Source organism: Peromyscus leucopus, chromosome 9, assembly GCF_004664715.2.
Source record: "Peromyscus leucopus breed LL Stock chromosome 9, UCI_PerLeu_2.1, whole genome shotgun sequence".
NCBI classification, from domain to species: Eukaryota; Metazoa; Chordata; class Mammalia; order Rodentia; family Cricetidae; genus Peromyscus; species Peromyscus leucopus.
Window position 1 is genome coordinate 43,620,750 of NC_051070.1, and position 19,931 is coordinate 43,640,680.

General features: G+C 39.0%; 1 protein-coding gene across 1 annotated transcript in view; it reads right to left on the reverse strand.

Moving 5' to 3' along the window:
- Window positions 1-7,374: 7,374 nt before the first annotated feature.
- The window catches only part of Sugt1 (SGT1 homolog, MIS12 kinetochore complex assembly cochaperone), a 42,100-nt gene continuing 29,543 nt past the window's right edge, over window positions 7,375-19,931 (reverse strand). The window contains exons 11-13 of the mRNA XM_028878817.2: window positions 16,878-16,968; window positions 11,340-11,521; window positions 7,375-7,500 (exon numbers count right to left, since the gene is read on the reverse strand). Of these exons, the coding sequence (XP_028734650.1) occupies window positions 7,399-7,500; window positions 11,340-11,521; window positions 16,878-16,968 (375 nt within the window). The 3' untranslated portion in view covers window positions 7,375-7,398. The remainder of the gene's footprint in view (window positions 7,501-11,339; window positions 11,522-16,877; window positions 16,969-19,931) is intronic.

A 19,931-nucleotide genomic window follows, 5' to 3' on the forward strand; every position in this document is an offset into this window, starting at 1 on the left:
AATTTGCACTGAGTTCTAGAAACAAGATCAAAAGAGGTTAGTCAGTCAGTATACCATCCCTAGAAGGATGGAAGCAATGAGCTTCTTGGAGAACACCTACTTGGAGGGCTTCATGTAAGCCAGATCTAGTCTGTGAAGTGAGAGAGTGAGTGTTCCAGAGGGAGTGTGCTGGGGAAAGGCAGAGGCATGACACTCCACGGGACAAACTGGAAACGGAGCACTTCGGCAGGAAATGTGAAGGTGGAAAAACAGGCAGAAGCTACACCTTACAGGATGTCAACTTGACAGATACAGAAATGGGAACCAATCCAATTCTAGGCAAGGAGATGGCTGGTTAGGTTTTCATGGTAGGTCAATCACCTGGGTAGCTTTCCTGAGAACCTAGGGCATTCCAGAGGTCAAAGGGTAGGTTAGCAAGGAGCACGTCATAACAGAAAGCTGTCTTCTGCAAGACGCTTGCTTCCTTTTTAAAATTCTACCAGATGGAAGCACAAGTAGATGAAAACAGAAAACATTCTACCATGTTAAAGTATAACCTTTAGATAAAAATAGAAATAGATGGTTTACTTTTACAGATGAGGGACCATTGTTATAAAACATCACTGAATACAAATCTTCTATTGCCTCTAAGCAGGCCAATCCCAAACTACAAATACAGCTGACTTTTGCTATATTGAATTTTGACTGAAACATATCACTGTGTTTACACTTGTATTAAATGATACCACAATATTTTAGACACTTATTTCTCAGTAATGGTGTACACTATTACTCTTAGAACATCGTAGACTGGTTTCCAAGGTCCTAATGTGACCCAGAACAGAACAATGGGCTGATTCAGTCTTAGATGTGGTAGGTGGGGCACACAGAGAAAAGGCTTCACTTATGTATCAGTATGGTCATATTAACTTGTATCATTCAAGTATGCCAGACTGCATTGCAACCAGTCTAAAAACTCATAGACCTCATCCCTACATCTCTTCTACCACCTAAAATGATTCTAGCATTGAAAAGATAAGCTAAAATTAGTCAATCCACTCAACCATTTATTTTACATCAGATTTTATTACAGCGAAATACAATCTCCATTTTACAAAACACAAACGCTTTGAGTGGCCTGTTTCCATGTAAGCTGGCTGTATCGATTAGTTCAATGGTGTGTACTTTATAGAAATGACCACACTTTGAAAGCTAACTGGTTTATTGGGGATGGAAGGAACTGACAAAACCTACATGCATTGCTAGTTCTGGTAGTATAATCACAAACGTGAAGGTGCAAATCTGAGCAATGACACTAACTTTAGCAAAAAAAACCCACTTTATATGCATTGTGTTTTGGTTATGAAGGAAAGCTGAACCCCTTTTAAAGGATGTTTATATATATATGCATGCTCATTCTACATGAATATACAAGTGTATTTCATTTTGAAAAAAAGATCCAATATTAGAATCAAATTTATAAAGTGAGTTAGTTTTAACTAACTGGAGGAATCACCACAGGTTTTATTTAAACTGTTTATACTCAAATGTATTTAATTCAGTTTTTAGATATTTAATGTGAGGATATATACATATGCATATATATAAATACAGATTTGTGCATGTATAATCTGAGCTTAGCAAATAGTTAACACTATTTTCCAAGACATTTATGTCACTGAACCCTTTGCACATCTTAGTTGTTTTTACATAAAAATATAGGAGTCAGTCTCTAGTATTGTAGTGTACGTTACCAACAGAAAGATAAAAATTGGTGCTGGGACTGGAAATAATATACCCACACTACGCTGACATTGCTCCTTTATAAACATTCTCTTCTCCCATGATTCCTAGCAACTGGTTTGGAACCCCAGAAAACTGCCACACATCCCTTTTTAAAAATTCTCTTCTGAGCCGGGGGAGTGGGGTGGGGGTGGGGGTGGCACACACCTTTAATCTCAGCACTCCGGAGGCAGAGTCAGGCAGATCTCTGTGAGTTCGAGGCCAGCCTGGTCTACAGCGTGAGATCCAGGACAGGCACCAAAGCTACACAGAAAAACCCTCTCAAAAAAACAAAAACAAAAACAAAGTTCTCTTCTGTAGATAGCTACAGAACTTCTAAAAGCAACAAGGCAGCCTAGAAGAAATACCTACGTGTACTAACTTGAAGTGTGGCAAATCTACTGGCAATTACCTTACTTTTTTGAAATGTGACTACTGTGGCTTCCTATCTTCTGCATTCCATGTTGTGGATTATTTACTAGCCAAGAGTTTTCTTTTCAAAAGCCTGTATCATTAATTGGCCTACACTATTACCTATCTTTTTATAATGAATCTGACCCATACTGACACTCAAAAAACTTGGAACTAGTCAAGCATGAAATTTCTCTTAGCAGGGCATAATGTGGCTAAACGTAACCAGTTTGTTTTCAGTTAAAATCAGATTCCAAAAACCAGGCATGGTGCAATGTCTATAATCACAGCACTGAGAGGCCAAGGCAGGAGGATGGCTACAAGTCTGGGCCAGCCTGTCCTTGAGATCCTGTCTCAAAAAAAAAAAAAAACAAAAAACAAAAAACAAAAAACCCTGCATTCTTGTTACTACGTAAACTACAAAAGCGGTAAAAGCAACAACAAAAAGGATCGCCATAGGTCTCCATTACACACTGTGCTCAGCCTGTTCAACCTGCGCTTACACTTTAAAATAGTCACTCTGTCCTATGCATACCACACAGGCAATAACAGCAACAGTGCCTCATCATGAACCAGTGGCCCGGTCCTCTGTTGTTCTCTGTTCAGTTTAAACACAAGGTAGTGATACATGTGTCTTGCCCAAATCCCTATGCTCAGTGTTTCACTAGGACGGCAATGGCCAGACACCGATTCAGTGACTTCATCCCAGGGTCCCTCTACTCGCCTCTACCTTATAAAAACATGAAACAGAAAATCTTCACTATCACTGGGAATTAAACCAAGGCCTCAAACAAACTAGGAAAATGCTCTACCAATAACCCATATCCCCAGCCCTGTCTTTTTGTTTTAATGTAAATGAGTGTTTCCTTGCATTGTATGTATGTATGTGTACTGTGTGTATGCCTGGTGCCTGGGGAGGCCAGAAGAGGGCATATGATTCCCTGAAACAGGAGTTATGGGTGCTTGTTTGTTGCCATGTGGGTGCTGGGAACTGAACCTAGGTCCTTTTCATGAGCAGTAAGTGCTCTGAACCCCACAAGCCATCTTTCTAGACCCGAGCCCCCCATTTAATTTCTATTAATGAATAGGAACCAAGTTCTTCAAAGCAGTACCTTCCCACTTTTCTCAAATAGCTGGGGGGCACTGGAGGTGACTAGTGTAACCTCAGCTGTTTACCTTCTCCTTTACTAATTGCTCTAAATTCCTCTCAAGTCATCTGCTTCAAAACCAACATCATTAAAATTATAGATTACTACATAACCCCAGACCTAATGATCCAAATCTTTAGGATAGAAGCCAAAGTCTACATTGAAAAAATGAAACAAAACCCCCAAGCTTTCCAGGTGAACTCTATCCTAAATATTATGCGAAGCACCTTCCCAGTGCCATAATTCCGGCTGCCTGATATTTTGAGAAACTGTGATGTCACTAGACAATTAGGTGAGCTAAGATTCAAGAATGGCTATGAAGAAAAAGGCTGTGAGCGCACTTAGGGGGTGGGGCACATCTGTAAACGAAAGGTTTGGTCCAGACAGTATTTAAGTTCCACTCTAGCTCTGGAATTCTCCATCTGTTTCCCTTTCGTCTCCTCATCTTGACAGGCAGGAATGTAAATATATGGTTAAGGGAATGAGAGATTCCAAAACAACCTTTAGTCTTAGCAGATGGCCCATAAAAATGTGTTCTGCTGATCTGGTTTTAACAAAACCATTAAATATAAAATCTTATACCACATTTATCCTTAAGGCCCTGTTCACAACCAGTAAATCCTTGTAATCCAATCTCATCTCCATATTTATTCTGCTGTAACTGTACTTACATTCCAAAACAACTGCTTTGGTAAGCAAAGATTACAATAATGTGATATAACTTGTAATTTGATGTGTAAGGAAGAAAGGGCAGAAATAAGATGAATACTAGTTGAGTTTACTGAAAAAACACCATGCAAATTAATTCACATCTATATCATCAGGGTATTCACAGTAAAATTACACTGCAGTACAAATTCTAATTTTTATTCCATCTGTCACGTGTTAACATTTAATGTCATTCCAAACACTTTTTGTACTGATACTTGGGAGTGAGAGTGTGTGTGTGTGTGTGTGTGTGTGTGTGTGTGTGTGTGTGTGTAGCACGGAATGAGGAATACGGGCCCCATTCTCCGAATCTGCTCACTGTTCCAGCAGCAAAGCTGTCTCAGTATGTGGCAGACCCATCAGGCAGCCTCCAGCTCTAGGACCTGTGCTGCAATGCCAGATGCCACTTAACCCAGGCTGGCTTGGAAATCCTAGATTCTCTGCAATCCCTGTACTCAGAAGACTGAGGCAAGGAGTTACAGCAAGTTCAAGGATAGTTTTGGACTGACTATGTTAACACCAGGCTAGCCTTTACTCCATAAGAAGATCCTCCCTGGGAGAGGAAGAGGGGGGAGACCACGTCTACACTAAGCACACTCTACCACTCAGCTCCACCTCCAGTGCCAAACCTGTTCATCTTGGCCATTGTCTTGGGTGTATAACTTAGGTCTTCTGCCAATTTATCTTGCCTGTCTTTAATTATGTGTAAATTTGGACATCTTTTCATTCTAAATCATTTGTGTATTGCTCCCCCTTATTCAGTTCCACACTGCTTCACTACAAATATATTTTCTAGTTTATCATTTTAGACTAATATGTTTTAGAAGGATTTAGAGCAAAAGATACTCTCTAAATAACCCAAGGCTTATCAGAAAATTCAGAACACCATAGTACTTCATTCACTAAGCTCTGAGAGAGAAAAGGGGGAGGGGAGAGCGTGCATCAGACGTGGTAATAGCAGCTCTTGGAAGGTAGAAGAGGACTGGAGCCCAAGGTGACAGTATATTTGACGCTAATTTAGGACACTAAAAGAAGCAAAATGTGAGGAATAAACAGGGAAGTCTAAAAAGACAAAGCAATGACTAGGCCCACTGAGAGCAGAAAATAAGGACATCAGTGAGAGACTCTTCCTTAGAATTCTGTGGAAACTTACAGTTTCCAGGATCTGGACCAGGGAAACAGGAGCAACACTCGGGAATGGGCACTTTGGGGTAAGTCTGGCCTATTTCTCAAAATTCCTCTGACAGATAAATCGAATGTATTTAGGTACATTTTATAATGCTTTTTGTCATACATTAGGAAGTCTATTTACTCTAACAAAATCCTGAATTTCAACAATGTGAAGCAAATATAGCTAATGAAAAAGCATTTCTATATAATACAGCTTTAAAAATAAATGCAAAAATAATACCAAATATAAAAAGCTCTTAAAGTTGAATGGTAAAAATGATTTATTTATTTATATTCACAAAATATTAGTTATAATTTCTAAGATGCTAGATATTATTTAATAAAGGAATTAAGACATAACAGGCTTAAAACTGGGTGGCTCAGGCATTAAGACACTTGTCAATCTTACAGAGACCCCAGGTTTGGTTCCCAGCACCCACATGGAGGCTCACAAGTGTCTGTAACTCCATTTCCAGAGGATCTTACACCCGTTCTGGCCTCTGTGGCACTGGATGTGCACACTCACACACAAACATACTATACAACATTCATGCAAACATACATACACACAAAATACAAACAAATTTGTTGGGGAAAAAGGCTAAACTCTTGAAAATTGGGAAGTGAGACAGATTTAGACTTGGATTCTTGTGCAGTAGTATCCTGGCTTATTAAATAGTCTCTGTAGCCAGGCTCCCTTCCACTTAGGATCAACAACACTGAGAAAATTTAACATTAGAACACAACCCAAAGGAGAGACTATCAGAACTCGACTCTAATAAGAAGTCGGTTTCAACCTTCCCTTTGGCCCTCAAGAACAAGGCTGCAGCCTGTGGCTCTATGTGGGCAAAAGGACAGATCAGGACTCCAGCATGTGATACCACCGACAAAACAAGGCCAGTATGGTGTGTGGTCCCGTGATGCCAGCAGCCAGCACGCCGCACATTGGAAGGGGAGGCGGGAGCCTGGAATGCAGAGGCAGCTCTCCTCTGCTCCAGCGTGCTTCCACAAGCCATTAACAAATGACCTGGAAACTACTCGATGCAACTGTATCGACTCTCTTAATACATCATATCAAACGGCTATAAGGAAGGAGCCCAAGCCCTACACCTTTACAGCTGAATGAAATGCTTGCCAACATGTTTCTCACTCAGTTCACCGTCAGCTCTGAGGAGACAAGAGAGTGCCTTGACACAAAAATGTCAGTGACACCTAACAGAACACAGACCCACCACTAGGCTGTAAAGGCTGTGAAAATGATCTCCAATCTGCAAGTTGACTGTGGTATACACGTACATTTTTTGGTTTGAAAACTCTTTAGTCCAACATTCAACCATTTTGTAACTTTCCTAAATAGCCTTCTCTCAGCTATATTATAAACTCTAAAATTAATGATGTCTATTCGTTTTTATTATCCCCAAAGAATCTACAGATTTCAGGCACAAAATACTAAACACATGCATATAAATTTACACTCAAAGTAGCAAAACACCAAAGTACTGAAGCCAGAGCAATCCCGGCACAGACGGAAGCAGGACCTGAGCCGCCCTGCGCCTTTCTTGGCCTCCGCTACAGATTACCTTTAAGACGGCTAAATCTGTGGGCTGTTAAACTCCAGAACCTATGCTTTATTCTGGAATTTGGAAGGCAGAACCAAAATCTTGGTGCAATTACAAATACTTCTCATAAAAAACCAAATGAGGAAATTCTCTGTAGTACCTTCTCAATGTTCTCAGTAAAAACTTAAGAGAAAGGTAAATAAACCAACCTTCATAGAAAAACTGTCTTATAACTCATTCAAAAGTAGCTCTTAAAAGTAAATACAACACTGAAGTTGAAAAATGTATGCCCAAAAGAAGTTGCCAGGTCTAATAAATTATTAACAGAACACTGCATCAAAAATAAGGCAATTACCCAAGATGTGATTAAAGATTCTCTACTCCCATAACTAGACAGAGCTGATCTAGCTAGGAACAGATGACATTTCATTTGGTTTCAGGACGTGTGAAATCCTTATGGACAGAAGTGATAAGATGTGATCATCACTCTTTAGAATACTTGTAGGAAAGTCATTTCTAAAGCACAAAGAGGCAAAGGGTTTAATCTTTCAAAAAGATATTGTTCAAAATTCAAGAATGTGATAAAGCACACAATGGGCACTCGTGAACAAATGCAATACTGTGATAGCAAATTGATTTATTTAGTACTGTTTCCATTCCATATCATCAGGAGGGTTGATTTCAACTTTTCTTTTACCTACATCAGACCAGTTGGTACTCAAGACTGTACCACCAGACTCCATCTGCAATTAAAAAAAGAAAAAAAGAAAAGGTTCATTCCTGCCTTATATATCAAAATGCAACATTTTCCTTAAAATGAACCAAATATACTCTCCCAAACATAGGGACTAAAATAACTCAATACAAACTCAACATTGTTATTTAATCATAGGCTTGCCAGAGAGGTTAACAATTTCAGACACTTGACAAAAGACAACTCTAGGGTAATTAGGTAGGCACATCATGTGCATATACAGTGCCATACTAAGAACCATGGACTTGCTAATTAGTAGAGGCATTGTGTGGAAAACTCACCTTAAATGAAAATAAAATTCCTTCCTCTCAAAATGACAATCTTTTTTTGATGAAGACAGTAAAAGCCAGGCAAAATAAACTTTCTACACCAGTTAAACAGAATTTTAAGGGTCCCCGTTTAATGCTCCCTTAGTGCCAAACACACTCTAGTATACTCTGAATTTTTCTTTTTTTAATTAAGGCACATACAACAGAGGTACACAAGCCAACATCCTATGCACTGGTTGTCTACTTATAAGGCAGTGAACATGCAACTCACCAACAATCCTAACATGTGCATAGAGTCAGGCACTTCATAAAAATGTTTTGGTCAGCAATGAACTGCTCTTACAATAGTGATGTCATAAGACTATAACACAGATGAAGAATTCTGGCTGCCTAGTGATACCATTAATAAGAGCCACAGTACAGCATACAACTCTAGTTCAAACTCATTGAGCTGCCAGCCATATGAAAGGACAACTATATACAGTACATAATATTTGACAACAATTAGTTTGACTATTTACTAAGCTAGATTTTTATTATAATTTTAGAATACACACGCGGGCGTGCGCACTCTAAGAATGTTCTATGTTACATTTGCAGCAGCCTCAAACATCTTCTATTTGCCAAAATTCTTGATAATATCGAGAAGTTCTATCAAGCTGTGGGTACAGGTCAACAAGACAGCATATGCCTGATTTGTATAAATACACTCAATGGTGTTACCTAATAATGAAAATTACCCAACAGATTTCTCAGAATATGGCCAAGTGTCAAGCAATACATAGTATTATTAAAAACTTGAACTGGAGAGAGAGTGCATCTGTTAAAGGCTAAGGTTCACACTTCAAAAGAAATACAACTTCCATGCATTTATTATAAAAATTCACTGACATGGATCATAGAAGAGTATAATGTGAATTCCTGAAATCTACAATCTTTTAATTGGCTGTATTACTAATAAACACAGGAAGTTATATACCCTTTGAACTCAAGATAACCAATGCCTTTTGCAAAACTTCTTTGAGTTCCTTTGTATGGGGTGCTATTGTCTTCCTGTTTTTAGATCTTTATTTATCTTCCAAACATGAATGTCAGCACCTCTTGGTGGTCTTTGACTCTTATTTTTAAATTACATTTAGTTAGTGTATGTGCATGTACATATGTTTATAGGCATGGGCATGCCATGGCACACATTAGAGGCCAGAGGACAACTAGTGGAAGCCAGATCTCTCCCTCCACTACAGAGGACCCAAGAATTGAACTCAGGTGATCAGATTTGGCAGCAAGCACCCTACCCATTCAGCCACCCTGCCAGCCAACTAACTTTCTTTTATTTATTTGTTTGTTTGTTTGTTTGTTTGTTTTAGTTTTTGAGACAGAGTTTCTCTGTGAAATAGCCTTAGCTGTCCTGAAGTCACTTTGTAGACCAGGCTGGCCTCAAACTCAGAGATCCACCTCCCTCTGCTTCCCGAATGCTGGAATTAAAGGTGTACGCCACCACACCTGACTCAACCAGTCAAATTTGTTAAGACTCTTAATTACCAAGCTGTACTCTTATACAATCAGTCTTCTACGTAACTACCATTAATGCACACTGCACCTTTGCAATTTAAGGACTGCCTCCTTTCCTTTTCTTGTTTGTTTTTGAGAGAGTCTTACCATGCAGCTCAGACTGACCTTGAACTCACAACCTTCCTGTCTCAGCACCCCAAGTACTAGGATTACCATCACATCTACTTAAGAGTTTCTCCTTAAGTCTACTTCTCATTGATGACTAGAACTAAAGAAGAGAGTCCTTCAAAGACATGGACTATATTTTACCAACATAAATATCCCTTGGTATCTACAGAGAGTTCAGGCATACCCTTGCATCACATACAACAGTATCTGCAGATGCTACAAGTCTCTAATATAAAATGGCACAGAATTTGCATATAACTTAGGCATACTTTTCCACTACACTACAAATCATCTCTAGAGTACCCATAATATCCAATACTAGGTATTACCAGGGAGCTTGTCATGTAGTATTTGGGAAATAACAAGAAAAAGTCTGTATAAGAGGTACTGAATACAAACAACTCTTCCCCCTAATACTTTCCAATCACAAGCTAGTTGAACCCACAAATGTGGAGCCCATGCAAAGACAGACGAATGTACTTACACTGTAGTCCTAATCATGGTGGCCTGGCACATAGCAGGCTTCATATAAAATGAGTAAATTAAATGTGATAAGCCTGTAAAATCAGCTACTCCTAAGAGGACTCTCAGTTAGAAAACTCACAGAAGTGACTTTAGTTTATAATCTGGTCATATTCACTGACCACAATCTTCCCTTCTCTCCGTATAAAAGGTAGAATACTGTGCGATTTAGAATCTCCTCCTCATTATTTAGTATGTTGGTCTCATACAATTATACTGAACAACCATAAAGGACAGTCCATTCTGTCTTCCTACAGAGACAGAAGCAAACTCCACATTTAAGGTCAATGTTGCCACACAGATGGCTTACTTTATGGATGTATATTACTCATTTAACTATCAATTTTCTGTATGATATGGATGCAGATTCTGTAATGTGTCTTTGACCTGGCATACAGCTAGTCTCTCTAGCACACTTTTGAAGTCAATAGTAAGGGGGAGTGTCTTGCCTGGGAAGATTTGAGTAGACAATATTTTTCTTGGCAAAATTCATGATTGTATCTTTAAGAAAAATAATTGCTTGGTAGGGTGGTACATGGGTACTTGGGAGACAGAAGCAGGAAGATCAAGAGTTCAAGGCCATCTATGGCCTTGCAGCAAATCTAAGACCAGCCTGGACTGCAAAAGAGTTCAGTTCCCAACACCCACATGACAGCTGACAACTGCCTGTAATTCTAATTCCAGCAGATCCAACCCCCTCCTCTGACCTTCACAGGTATGGGGGGCACATACATGCATATATGCAAAACAAGAACACACACAAATCTGTTTTAAGTCTAAATAAATAAATAATTTATACAGTTTTATAGCAGTGAATTGTCAATTAAACCTCAGAACTGGAGACCTGATTCAGGTGATATTTAGGCTACTCTAGCAAGAGCCTGAATTTTCTTAATCAATTGAGAAATTAAGTCATTGAATAATAGATACTTTCTACTAGCCCATACGGTTCTGTGAATTTCCCTTCATTTTAAAGAAGAAAATAATGTATGTATGATTCTACAAGATAAAACAGCGGAAGCTCACTGAGCTACTGGGACAAATTCAACTAAAAAGAAATGCCTACTAATGGCTGCAGTCTTAGAATTTCTTAGCCTTCCAACTCCTAACTCACAAGTGAGTTACAATAAACCACTGTTTCTATTTCTCATCTCTTCTCTAAGTTTTGAACTTCTCCAACCACTACTCTAAGTCTGAACAAGAGGAAATGAATGTTCAGCCAAAGCCTACCCAAAAACTCCCAGCAATCCAGGTCATACAATTTGGCCTCAAATTCACTATTTAATCTTGCTTTAAGAGTCTAAACTTCACTGTCATAATTAAAAAATATTTGAAAACTGTTCATATTCTTTCTTACAAATGATTTGTTCATGGCCCGTTTCACTTCATCGGAACCATCTGAGTAGATCTGCTGAAATAACTTGTTTAAAGCTGCGTCACCCTCCAGCTTCTCATTCTTCTCTTCCTCTTTGATCTCACCAACCAGCTTATCCCAGTTCCTGGTATAATGAGATGATGATGGATACAGGTTCTTCACATCTACAAAGTGAAAAAGACAGAAGTGATTTATCAGCACGTTTGATTATGTCAAGAAATATGTAAATGCTGTGACCACAGTGCATGGAACATCTTAGCAAGTAGTTTAGGTCACTGAATTTCAAGTTTGCAGTTAGTGTCTCTTTGCTATGTACATCAATAATTAGATCTACATTTCAAAAACTGAATCAGTTAGCATACTGTAAAATGTAGGACTTCCTCTGAGCAAAATAATTCAATAAAGCGTATGCTTTTGATATAATATACAAAATCAAACTAAAAACATTCTGTATGCTAATCACAGAGGAAGTGGGTTAAGCATACAGAATGTCTTGTATGGAAAGTAAAGGTACTCAAGAAACTGAAGGAAGGGGCTGGAGAGATGGCTCAGTGGTTAAGAGCACTGATTGCTCTTCCAGAGGACCTGGTTCAATTCCCAGCACCCATGTGACATCTCACAATTGTCTGTTATTCCAGTTCCAAGGGACCTGACACCCACAGTAAAACACCAATACACATAAAATGAAAATAAAGAAAAAAAAAAACCTGCAACTTAAAAAAAAAAAAAGAAAGAAAAAGAAAAAAGAAGCTGAAGTAAGATCATAATTCAGACACCACACTGGATTACATGGTTATAGGTAAGGTCAGACTGTGAGAACTGTCTCAAGAAAAAGGAAAATAATAGGAAAGAAGGAAAATTAGATGGAAAAGAGAAGAAAACTAAAGGTGGCTGAGAGATAGCTGAGCAGCTGTGTAAGCCTAATAAGCCAAGTTCGATTGCCAGAACCTATGAAAAGATAGCAGAGAATGGACACCACACTGTTGTTCTCGGACCTCCAGATGCATGCAGAGCATTCACATCCTCCCAATAATTACTTTTTAGAAAAGAAGTTCGAAAAAGGCAGTACTGGGCCAGAAAGCATGGCTCAATGGTTAAGAGTACTTGTTCTGGGCAGGAGAGATGGCTCAGCACTTAAAGAGTACTGGATGATGCTCTTCCAGGGGACCTGAGTTCAATTCCCAGCACCAACGTAGTGTGGTGACTCACAATCATCTACACTGGGATCTGATGCCCTCTTCTGGCATAAAGTCTATACAGCACTCATATACATAAAATAAAGAAATAATTTTTTAAAGAGTACTCGTTCTTACACAGGATCTGGGTTCTTCTCCCAGCACATACAGGGCAGCTCAAAACCATCCATAACTCTAGTTGCAAAGCCCACTTCTGACCTCTAGGGCACTGGGCACACATATGTACATGGGCATATCTGTGAGCAAAACACTCACACACATCAGATTTAAAAAACAAGTCTTTTTAAAAGACAGTACAGATAATTATAAAAATATCAGTGTATACATACACTTTCTAGAATTAGAGGCATTGCCTCTCATGTGCAAGGTTTTTAGACCAATTCCAAATACTACCAAAAAGCACACCTCATTTTTCAATCTCTAAACCATTTTAAAAATTTTTATTTTATGTGTGTACCTGAGTGTTACAGATGTGCACCCTGTGAATGCAAGTGCCTGAGCCAGAAGGTGTCAGGTGCCCTGGAACTGGAGTTACAGGGAGCTGTGAGCTGCCTGATGTGAGTCTTCTATGAGAACAGCCAGTATGCTAAACCACTGAACCCTCTCTCCAGCCCCTCTCAAGATTTTAACACTGGAAGTATAATTTTTCTATGTGACGATACTCAGGTATCTTTCAAAGTAGAAATGCTCTGAAAATAAAATCAACTGCCACATAGTGAGCTAGTTAATGCTCCATCTCCTACACACACACACACACACACACACACACACACACACACACACACACACGTTAGATTACTTCAATAGAAAGTAGTAAGTAATTCCATGGACTTTAAGGATAGCTCATCAGTTAAGAGCACTGGCTGCTCTTCCAGAGGACCCAGGTTCAATTCCTAGCAACCACATGGCAGCTCACAACTGTCTGTAACTCCAGTTCCAGGGGATCAGACACCCTTACACAGACAGGATTCAGGCACAACACAATGCACATAAAATGAGGGAGGAAAAAAGGAAAATATTAAGTAACCCCTGAATGTTGAAAAATAATCCACTAATCCACATCTTAATACACTATCTGAAAATAACAACACATAAACTTATCCACATAACAGAAAACAACAGAATTGGTGTATCTATTTGGATAGAGGCTACTTGCATAGAAAAACTACTAGGCCAGCAGCTCAAGGAATGCCCTAAGACCAAGGAAATGAAGATCTTGACACATAAATAACTGGAAAACAGACAAACAAAATGACCCAGTAGGTCTAAGAATAGCTCTGTTTACTATCTAATTAAACTATAATAACAGCCAGAAATGTAATCCAAATACATGATTTAACAGTTTTAGTACTAGGTTATTAAAAGGAACTGAGATACACTTTAATTTCATTTTTAAAATTACATCTATTGGAGACTGGAGAGATGGTTCAGCAGTTAACAGCACTTGCTGCTACTGCAAAGGACCTGGGTTTAGTTTCCAGCACACACATGGCAGCTTACAACTATCCTAACTCCAGTTCCAGGGGACACAATACACTCTTCTGACCTCCACATCAACCAGGTACACACGTGCTACACATACAAACTTGTAACAAAACCCCATACACGTAAAACACAAAATAAATCTTTTTAAAAATTACATTTACTTATTTACTTGAGGGAGGTGGTCCTTAGAATTTAACTTGTGTCGTTAGGTTCGGCAACAAGCACCTTCACCTGCTAAGCCTTTTCGCTAGCCTCTGGGCTCCTAGGGGCTCCCGGAGACTGAACACAACCAGGGGGCCTGCATGGGACTGACCTAGGCACTACATATATGTGACAGTTGTGTAGCTTGGTCCTCTTGTGGCACTCCTAACAGTGGGAGCAGGGGCTGTCCCTGACTCTTGTACTGGCTTTTGGGACCCTACTCCCCATACTGGGTCACCTTGCCCAGCCTTAATCCATGGGGCAGTGCTTAGTCTTACTGTAACTTGATATGGCATGTTTTGTTAATACTTTTGGGAGTGTCAGACCTTTCCTAAACAGAAATGAAGGGGAGTGGATTGGGAGTGGGGACAGGAAGGGGTGGGAATAAGGGACTGGGATATAAAATAAATAAATTTATTAAATCGACACAAAATTTACAAAGAACTCTCCCATTTACACACTGAAGATTTTTTTTTTATCTTAATGAAGAAAGAGGGTGATAAGGGACAGAATTTGTATTATCAGAAGTGAATTATTTAGTTTCCTGAAGGAAAATGAAAAGTGTCTAGATACTATATACATCATAGCAAGAAAGAATATTATTTCAACATGAAGTCAACTGGAAAATACTAAAACACATTATGATCCATTTTTATATATAAATCTTAAAAACTGGGATGCATTTTACATCTCAATGCAGACTAATCTTACTTCAAGTGGTCAATAGCCAGCAGCTACTGTAGGGGGCGGTACAGCTTACAGTGACGGAAAAAAAGAAGAAGAAGGAGGCTGCTTCCAAGTTTCCTGTCCTACTGGAACCCAGTAACACTAATATAAATGGTCCCTCTCTAGTAATGTCTTTCTACATCCCTTTTCTAAAAATAGTTAAGAAACTACTCAACATTCATTCTGTTTCTTATGCCTTCATTACACCAGTAAATAAAAAAAATAAAACTACTTTTCATTTACTCATCCTTCATCAAAACAAAACCCAGGAAGACCTGGCAGTTTTATTCAGGGTGTGTGTGTGTGTGTGTGTGTGTGTGTGTGTGTGTGTGTTGCTTTAAACATCCTAAATGTCACTTCCCTCTACTGGAAATGCTGTCTTTGTACATTTTCACGTATGACATGGTTACGGAGCTGGGAACACGAATTTAATTAATTCTAATGGTAACTCCCAGGAAGAATGGGAATGAAGTTTTAATCTCTCTCTACAGATAAGAACGCTGGCCCAGATAGGTTAAGTGACTTGCCCTTATCTACAGTTTCCAGCTTGCAGTACACAGGATCTGACAAGCATATTAATTCCTCACAAAACACAACAGGACAGAAGGGAAAGCATCTTGAATTTCTAAGGGATTCAGTTTAGAAAAACCCTACACACACACACACACACACACACACACACACACACACACACACACACTAGTCAATCTCAGAACAATTTAAATAATTGGACATGGTAGGTGAACTACTGAGAGTAATCTAAGTTTCTTGCTCACTACTTTCTTTACCAGACAAGTGTGAGAGCAGAGATCATCTCCACTGTTGGTGAATGTGTCCCACAGGAAGCAGCAAGTTACCAGAATCACACCCACACTCTGCAGCCCTACATTTTAGTCCTCCACAAATCCACTAGGTGATCCTAGCCTATAAAAAGGAAGAAATAATACTGGGCTGCCTATTATATGAGCACTGTATTATACAGTTGTTCACTATATAAACCTCAGCCCCAAACTTCTGGGAATCAGTCCCAAGAGACAGTCTTTGAAACAGCAACAAGAAATCACCTGTCGGTGTCTCTCCTGGTTTTGCTACAGATTAGTTAAAATTCTATTACTGGGTGAAGAAACACTTAGTCTTTCAACTTCTATACATACATGAAATTAATTCATACACACACATGCACACTGGATCTGCTCATAACTGACTTCCTAAATGTTACAAGCAAATGTGTTTTCTACTATAAAAGAGGTAAAAACCTGAAAATAGCTGCTGAGATACATTGTTGGCTTGTTTCAGCCATCAGATCAGAGTATTAAATAACAAAAAAAATTTCTCCCTATTCAGTAATGAGGCAATTACACTAAGATATAATCTTAGGATCCCCCAGATTAATTATTATTCCACTAGTAAAAGATGCCCAACTGCTGGTTATATATGCTTAAAATGGACTTCGACATATAAAGGGCTATATAAAACCAACCCTAGTTGTCTCCTCCTCTAGGTATTCCTTTACTGGTTTGAGCCATCTCTATATTAGGAACAGAAATAGTCCAAATGCCCTACTCTGTGAAGTTCTGAAATTCTAGGAAATCATAGACGAGAAATCAGTTGGAGAAACAAAGGAATAAAGGCAGAACAGGGAAGGGAGGAGATGCTCAGCCATGCAAACCACCTTACCGTAGTGCACTAGGCAGATCCCAAACAACTGTCAATTCACAGACTGACACAGTAAACAACTCCAACTCCTCTTGCCAACAGTTAGTTGTCTGTGTTCAAGCTTCAGAAATAACAATAACTTTACTATATTCAAAGTACCTTTTCTTCATAAATAATGAAGTAGGGAGAATGCTCATTATTATTTAATTTCACCTACAAAGTGAACTTAAAACCTCAGCAAAACCAAAATACAAACCTGCTATGAACTGTTTTGGTGTGGTCTCATCTCCTTGCCCCTCTAGCTTTTCCCATCTCACAGCCTCTGGCTTTTTCATTTTAATTTCAATCTGAAAGAAAGACCAAATAAAATCCATTACTCAATGTACGATACATAAAACAGTAAAAATGCAATTTTCTTTAGTCATCCAAGTTTTATAAGAATTAATAGTGTCTTTGACAGTTTGCCTAAAGTATACAAAGTTAAATCTGAAGAATTATGAAACATTTATTTTGTTTCTACTCTTAAAATTTTACCCTTTAAAAAAACAACACACATATAATATAAGCTACAATTAAGTCTTGACATTCAGGCCAATGAGAGGGCCCAGTGGGTAATGGTGTGTGCTGTTAAGCCTGACAGTCCATGGAACCGGCATGGAGGACAGAATTGACTTCTGAGGTTATCCTCTGACCTCCATATGCATGTGTGAGCATGTGTGTGCATGTGTGTGCATGTGCTTGCTCTCTCCAAATCATTTTTTTGGGGGGAGGGAGGTTGTCTTGAAATCTAAATGCTTTATTGTTCTTCTACAAAAGTGTTCTTAATTATTCCACTAGTAAAAGATGCCTGGCTTTTATTTATTGTCAAATTCTGCCATTCCAGGTACATTTGACAATAGCAATAGAAACTGATATTTGATCCAAGGTTGGTAAATTAAAGGGATACAGACTTGGGAATTCTAACAAGCCCTGCAATAGATTCAGACAGAGCAAATGTCTGCAATGCCACCTCTGAGACACCCTGTTCTCAACCCTACATTCACACATGGTTTCACTTGCTTCAGAGGAACTTACTCCACTGTATAAAACCAGTACAACTAATGCTGACAACTGTATAATCACTCATTAAACAAATCATTTCAAGTTGAGAGTCTATTTGTTGAAATGCTTGGGACAAGAAAAGGTTCAGATTTTAGACCTATTTTTTAAGGGTTTTTGCTTTTAAATAATGTCTTGGGATTAGGGCAAAAGCTAAAACAGATTCACTTATGTTTAGATAATAATTATAGACACACAGCTTCCAAATCATTTTATACAATATATAATAATAGCTTTAGGGTGCATACATTTAAAAAAATTTTACTTTTATTTTTTAGTTTTGTGTGTGCACGCATAATGCATGCGTGTGTGCAGTGCTTGCAGGACAGAAGAGAAGAAAGCCTTGTCCCCAGGCAGTTGTGAGCAGCCAGGTAGGGGTGCTGGGTACCAAACACAGGCACAGAGGTTATGAGTACTGGTTGCTCTTTTCTCTAGGCTGGGCTTCAGAACTCATCCCTTACTCCTGACAAACTAAATGCTGCCTTGTACAACTCTTCCTGAAGAGACATAAACAAATGTCTACTGACTTCACAAAGATTGCATACAAGTCTAGCTTGGTGAACTAACAACTCCCATTAAATACATATAACAATTCCTAGTTTCACCTGAAAAACAGCACATACTAGCACTCACATTTACTGAAAGCTACTGTAACTTGAGCATTTGTGGGTATGAACAAAGAAGCCTTTATAAAGCCAGATCTCTTAGCAACATCCTAAAGCAAGCTGACCTGAACCTGAGGTTACACTTCATCCATCACTAAGACAGCAGCATGCATGCAAGGTGGGGACAACTAATTTTCTATGAATTCCTGTTTACACTTACTTTAATTTGTACATACTTATGGTGATATTTTATTTGTGCTGAAATGTGATTTTATTTGTATGTTAATAAATAAAGTTGCCTGGGGGTCAGAGTTAATAGCAAGCCATTTAGCAGAAGTCTGGCAGTAGTAGCACACGCCCTTAATCCGATCATATGGCAGGCAGAGTCTGTGTGTTCAAGGACATAGCCAGCTTGGTGACACAAGCCTTTAATCCAAGTACCAACCATATAGACAGGCAGTGACAAAGAAGTCATGTGGTTGGGTTTAGAACAGAAAGTCAATAAAAAGACAGACACACAGGAAATAGGTCTCTTCTTTCTCAGGGGAAGGACGGCAGCGGCTGGTAAGCTAAAGGCTATTCACTAGTGCTCTGACCTCTTGGGCTTTTAACCCTTTACTTGGCTCTGTGTTTCTCACTTAATAAGACCGTTTAGAATTACATCTACATTCATACTTTTTAAAATGAAAATGTACAAGTCTTGAGGATTCCGGTAGATACTTCCTAGAATTACTTGCCTGCTTTCAGAAATGTTTTCACTGTAACCATTAATAAGCTAACTTATTTTTATTTAAGTAAAATTTCCTTAAAGTTTGAGAAAATGCTGGGCAGTGGTGGCACATGCTGGGCACATGCTTTAATCCTAGCATTCAGGAGGCAGAGGCAGACAGTGAGTTTGAGGCCAGCCTGGTCTACAAAGTGAGTTCCAGGAAAGCCACAGCTGTTACAGAGAAATTCTGTCTCAAAAAACAACCAAAAAAAAAAAAAAAGAAGAAGAAGAAAAAAAAGTTTTCAGAAGATGGCTTAGGCGGTAAGATGTTTGTCCTCCAAGTCTAAGATCCCCTGCACCACGTACACAGCTGGCATGGAAGCATATGCTTGTAACCCCAGAGCTAAGGAGATAGAAACAGGAAGTGGATCCCGGAGGTTTGCTGGCCCAACTAATCTAGCCAATCAATGAGCTCCAAGTTCAGTGAGAGACCCTCCCCATCTGAAAAAGGTGAGTTGAGGAAGACACCAGATGCTGACTTGGCCATCACACAACACTCACACACACACACACATGTGCATGCACCCTATCCCACCACACACAATTATCCTAAAACTTTGGTCATTTACTTAAATGTTATTCTCAAGAATAGGCTTTCAAGATATCATTATATCTGAACACGGTAACTCTAAGTCATCTGTAAGAACCCATACTGTACTGGGTCATCAATTCTTAGCATTAAATCCTACCATCCACCTCTGAGGACTCTCAGTAGAAGAGAACTTAGTAATTCTCCCCAGTGAAAGACAATTCCTCCAGCATTACTCCTAAGCAATCACGGCATTCAGACACTGCCTTTTTTTTTTTGGTTTTTCAAGACAAGGTTTCTCTGTGTAGC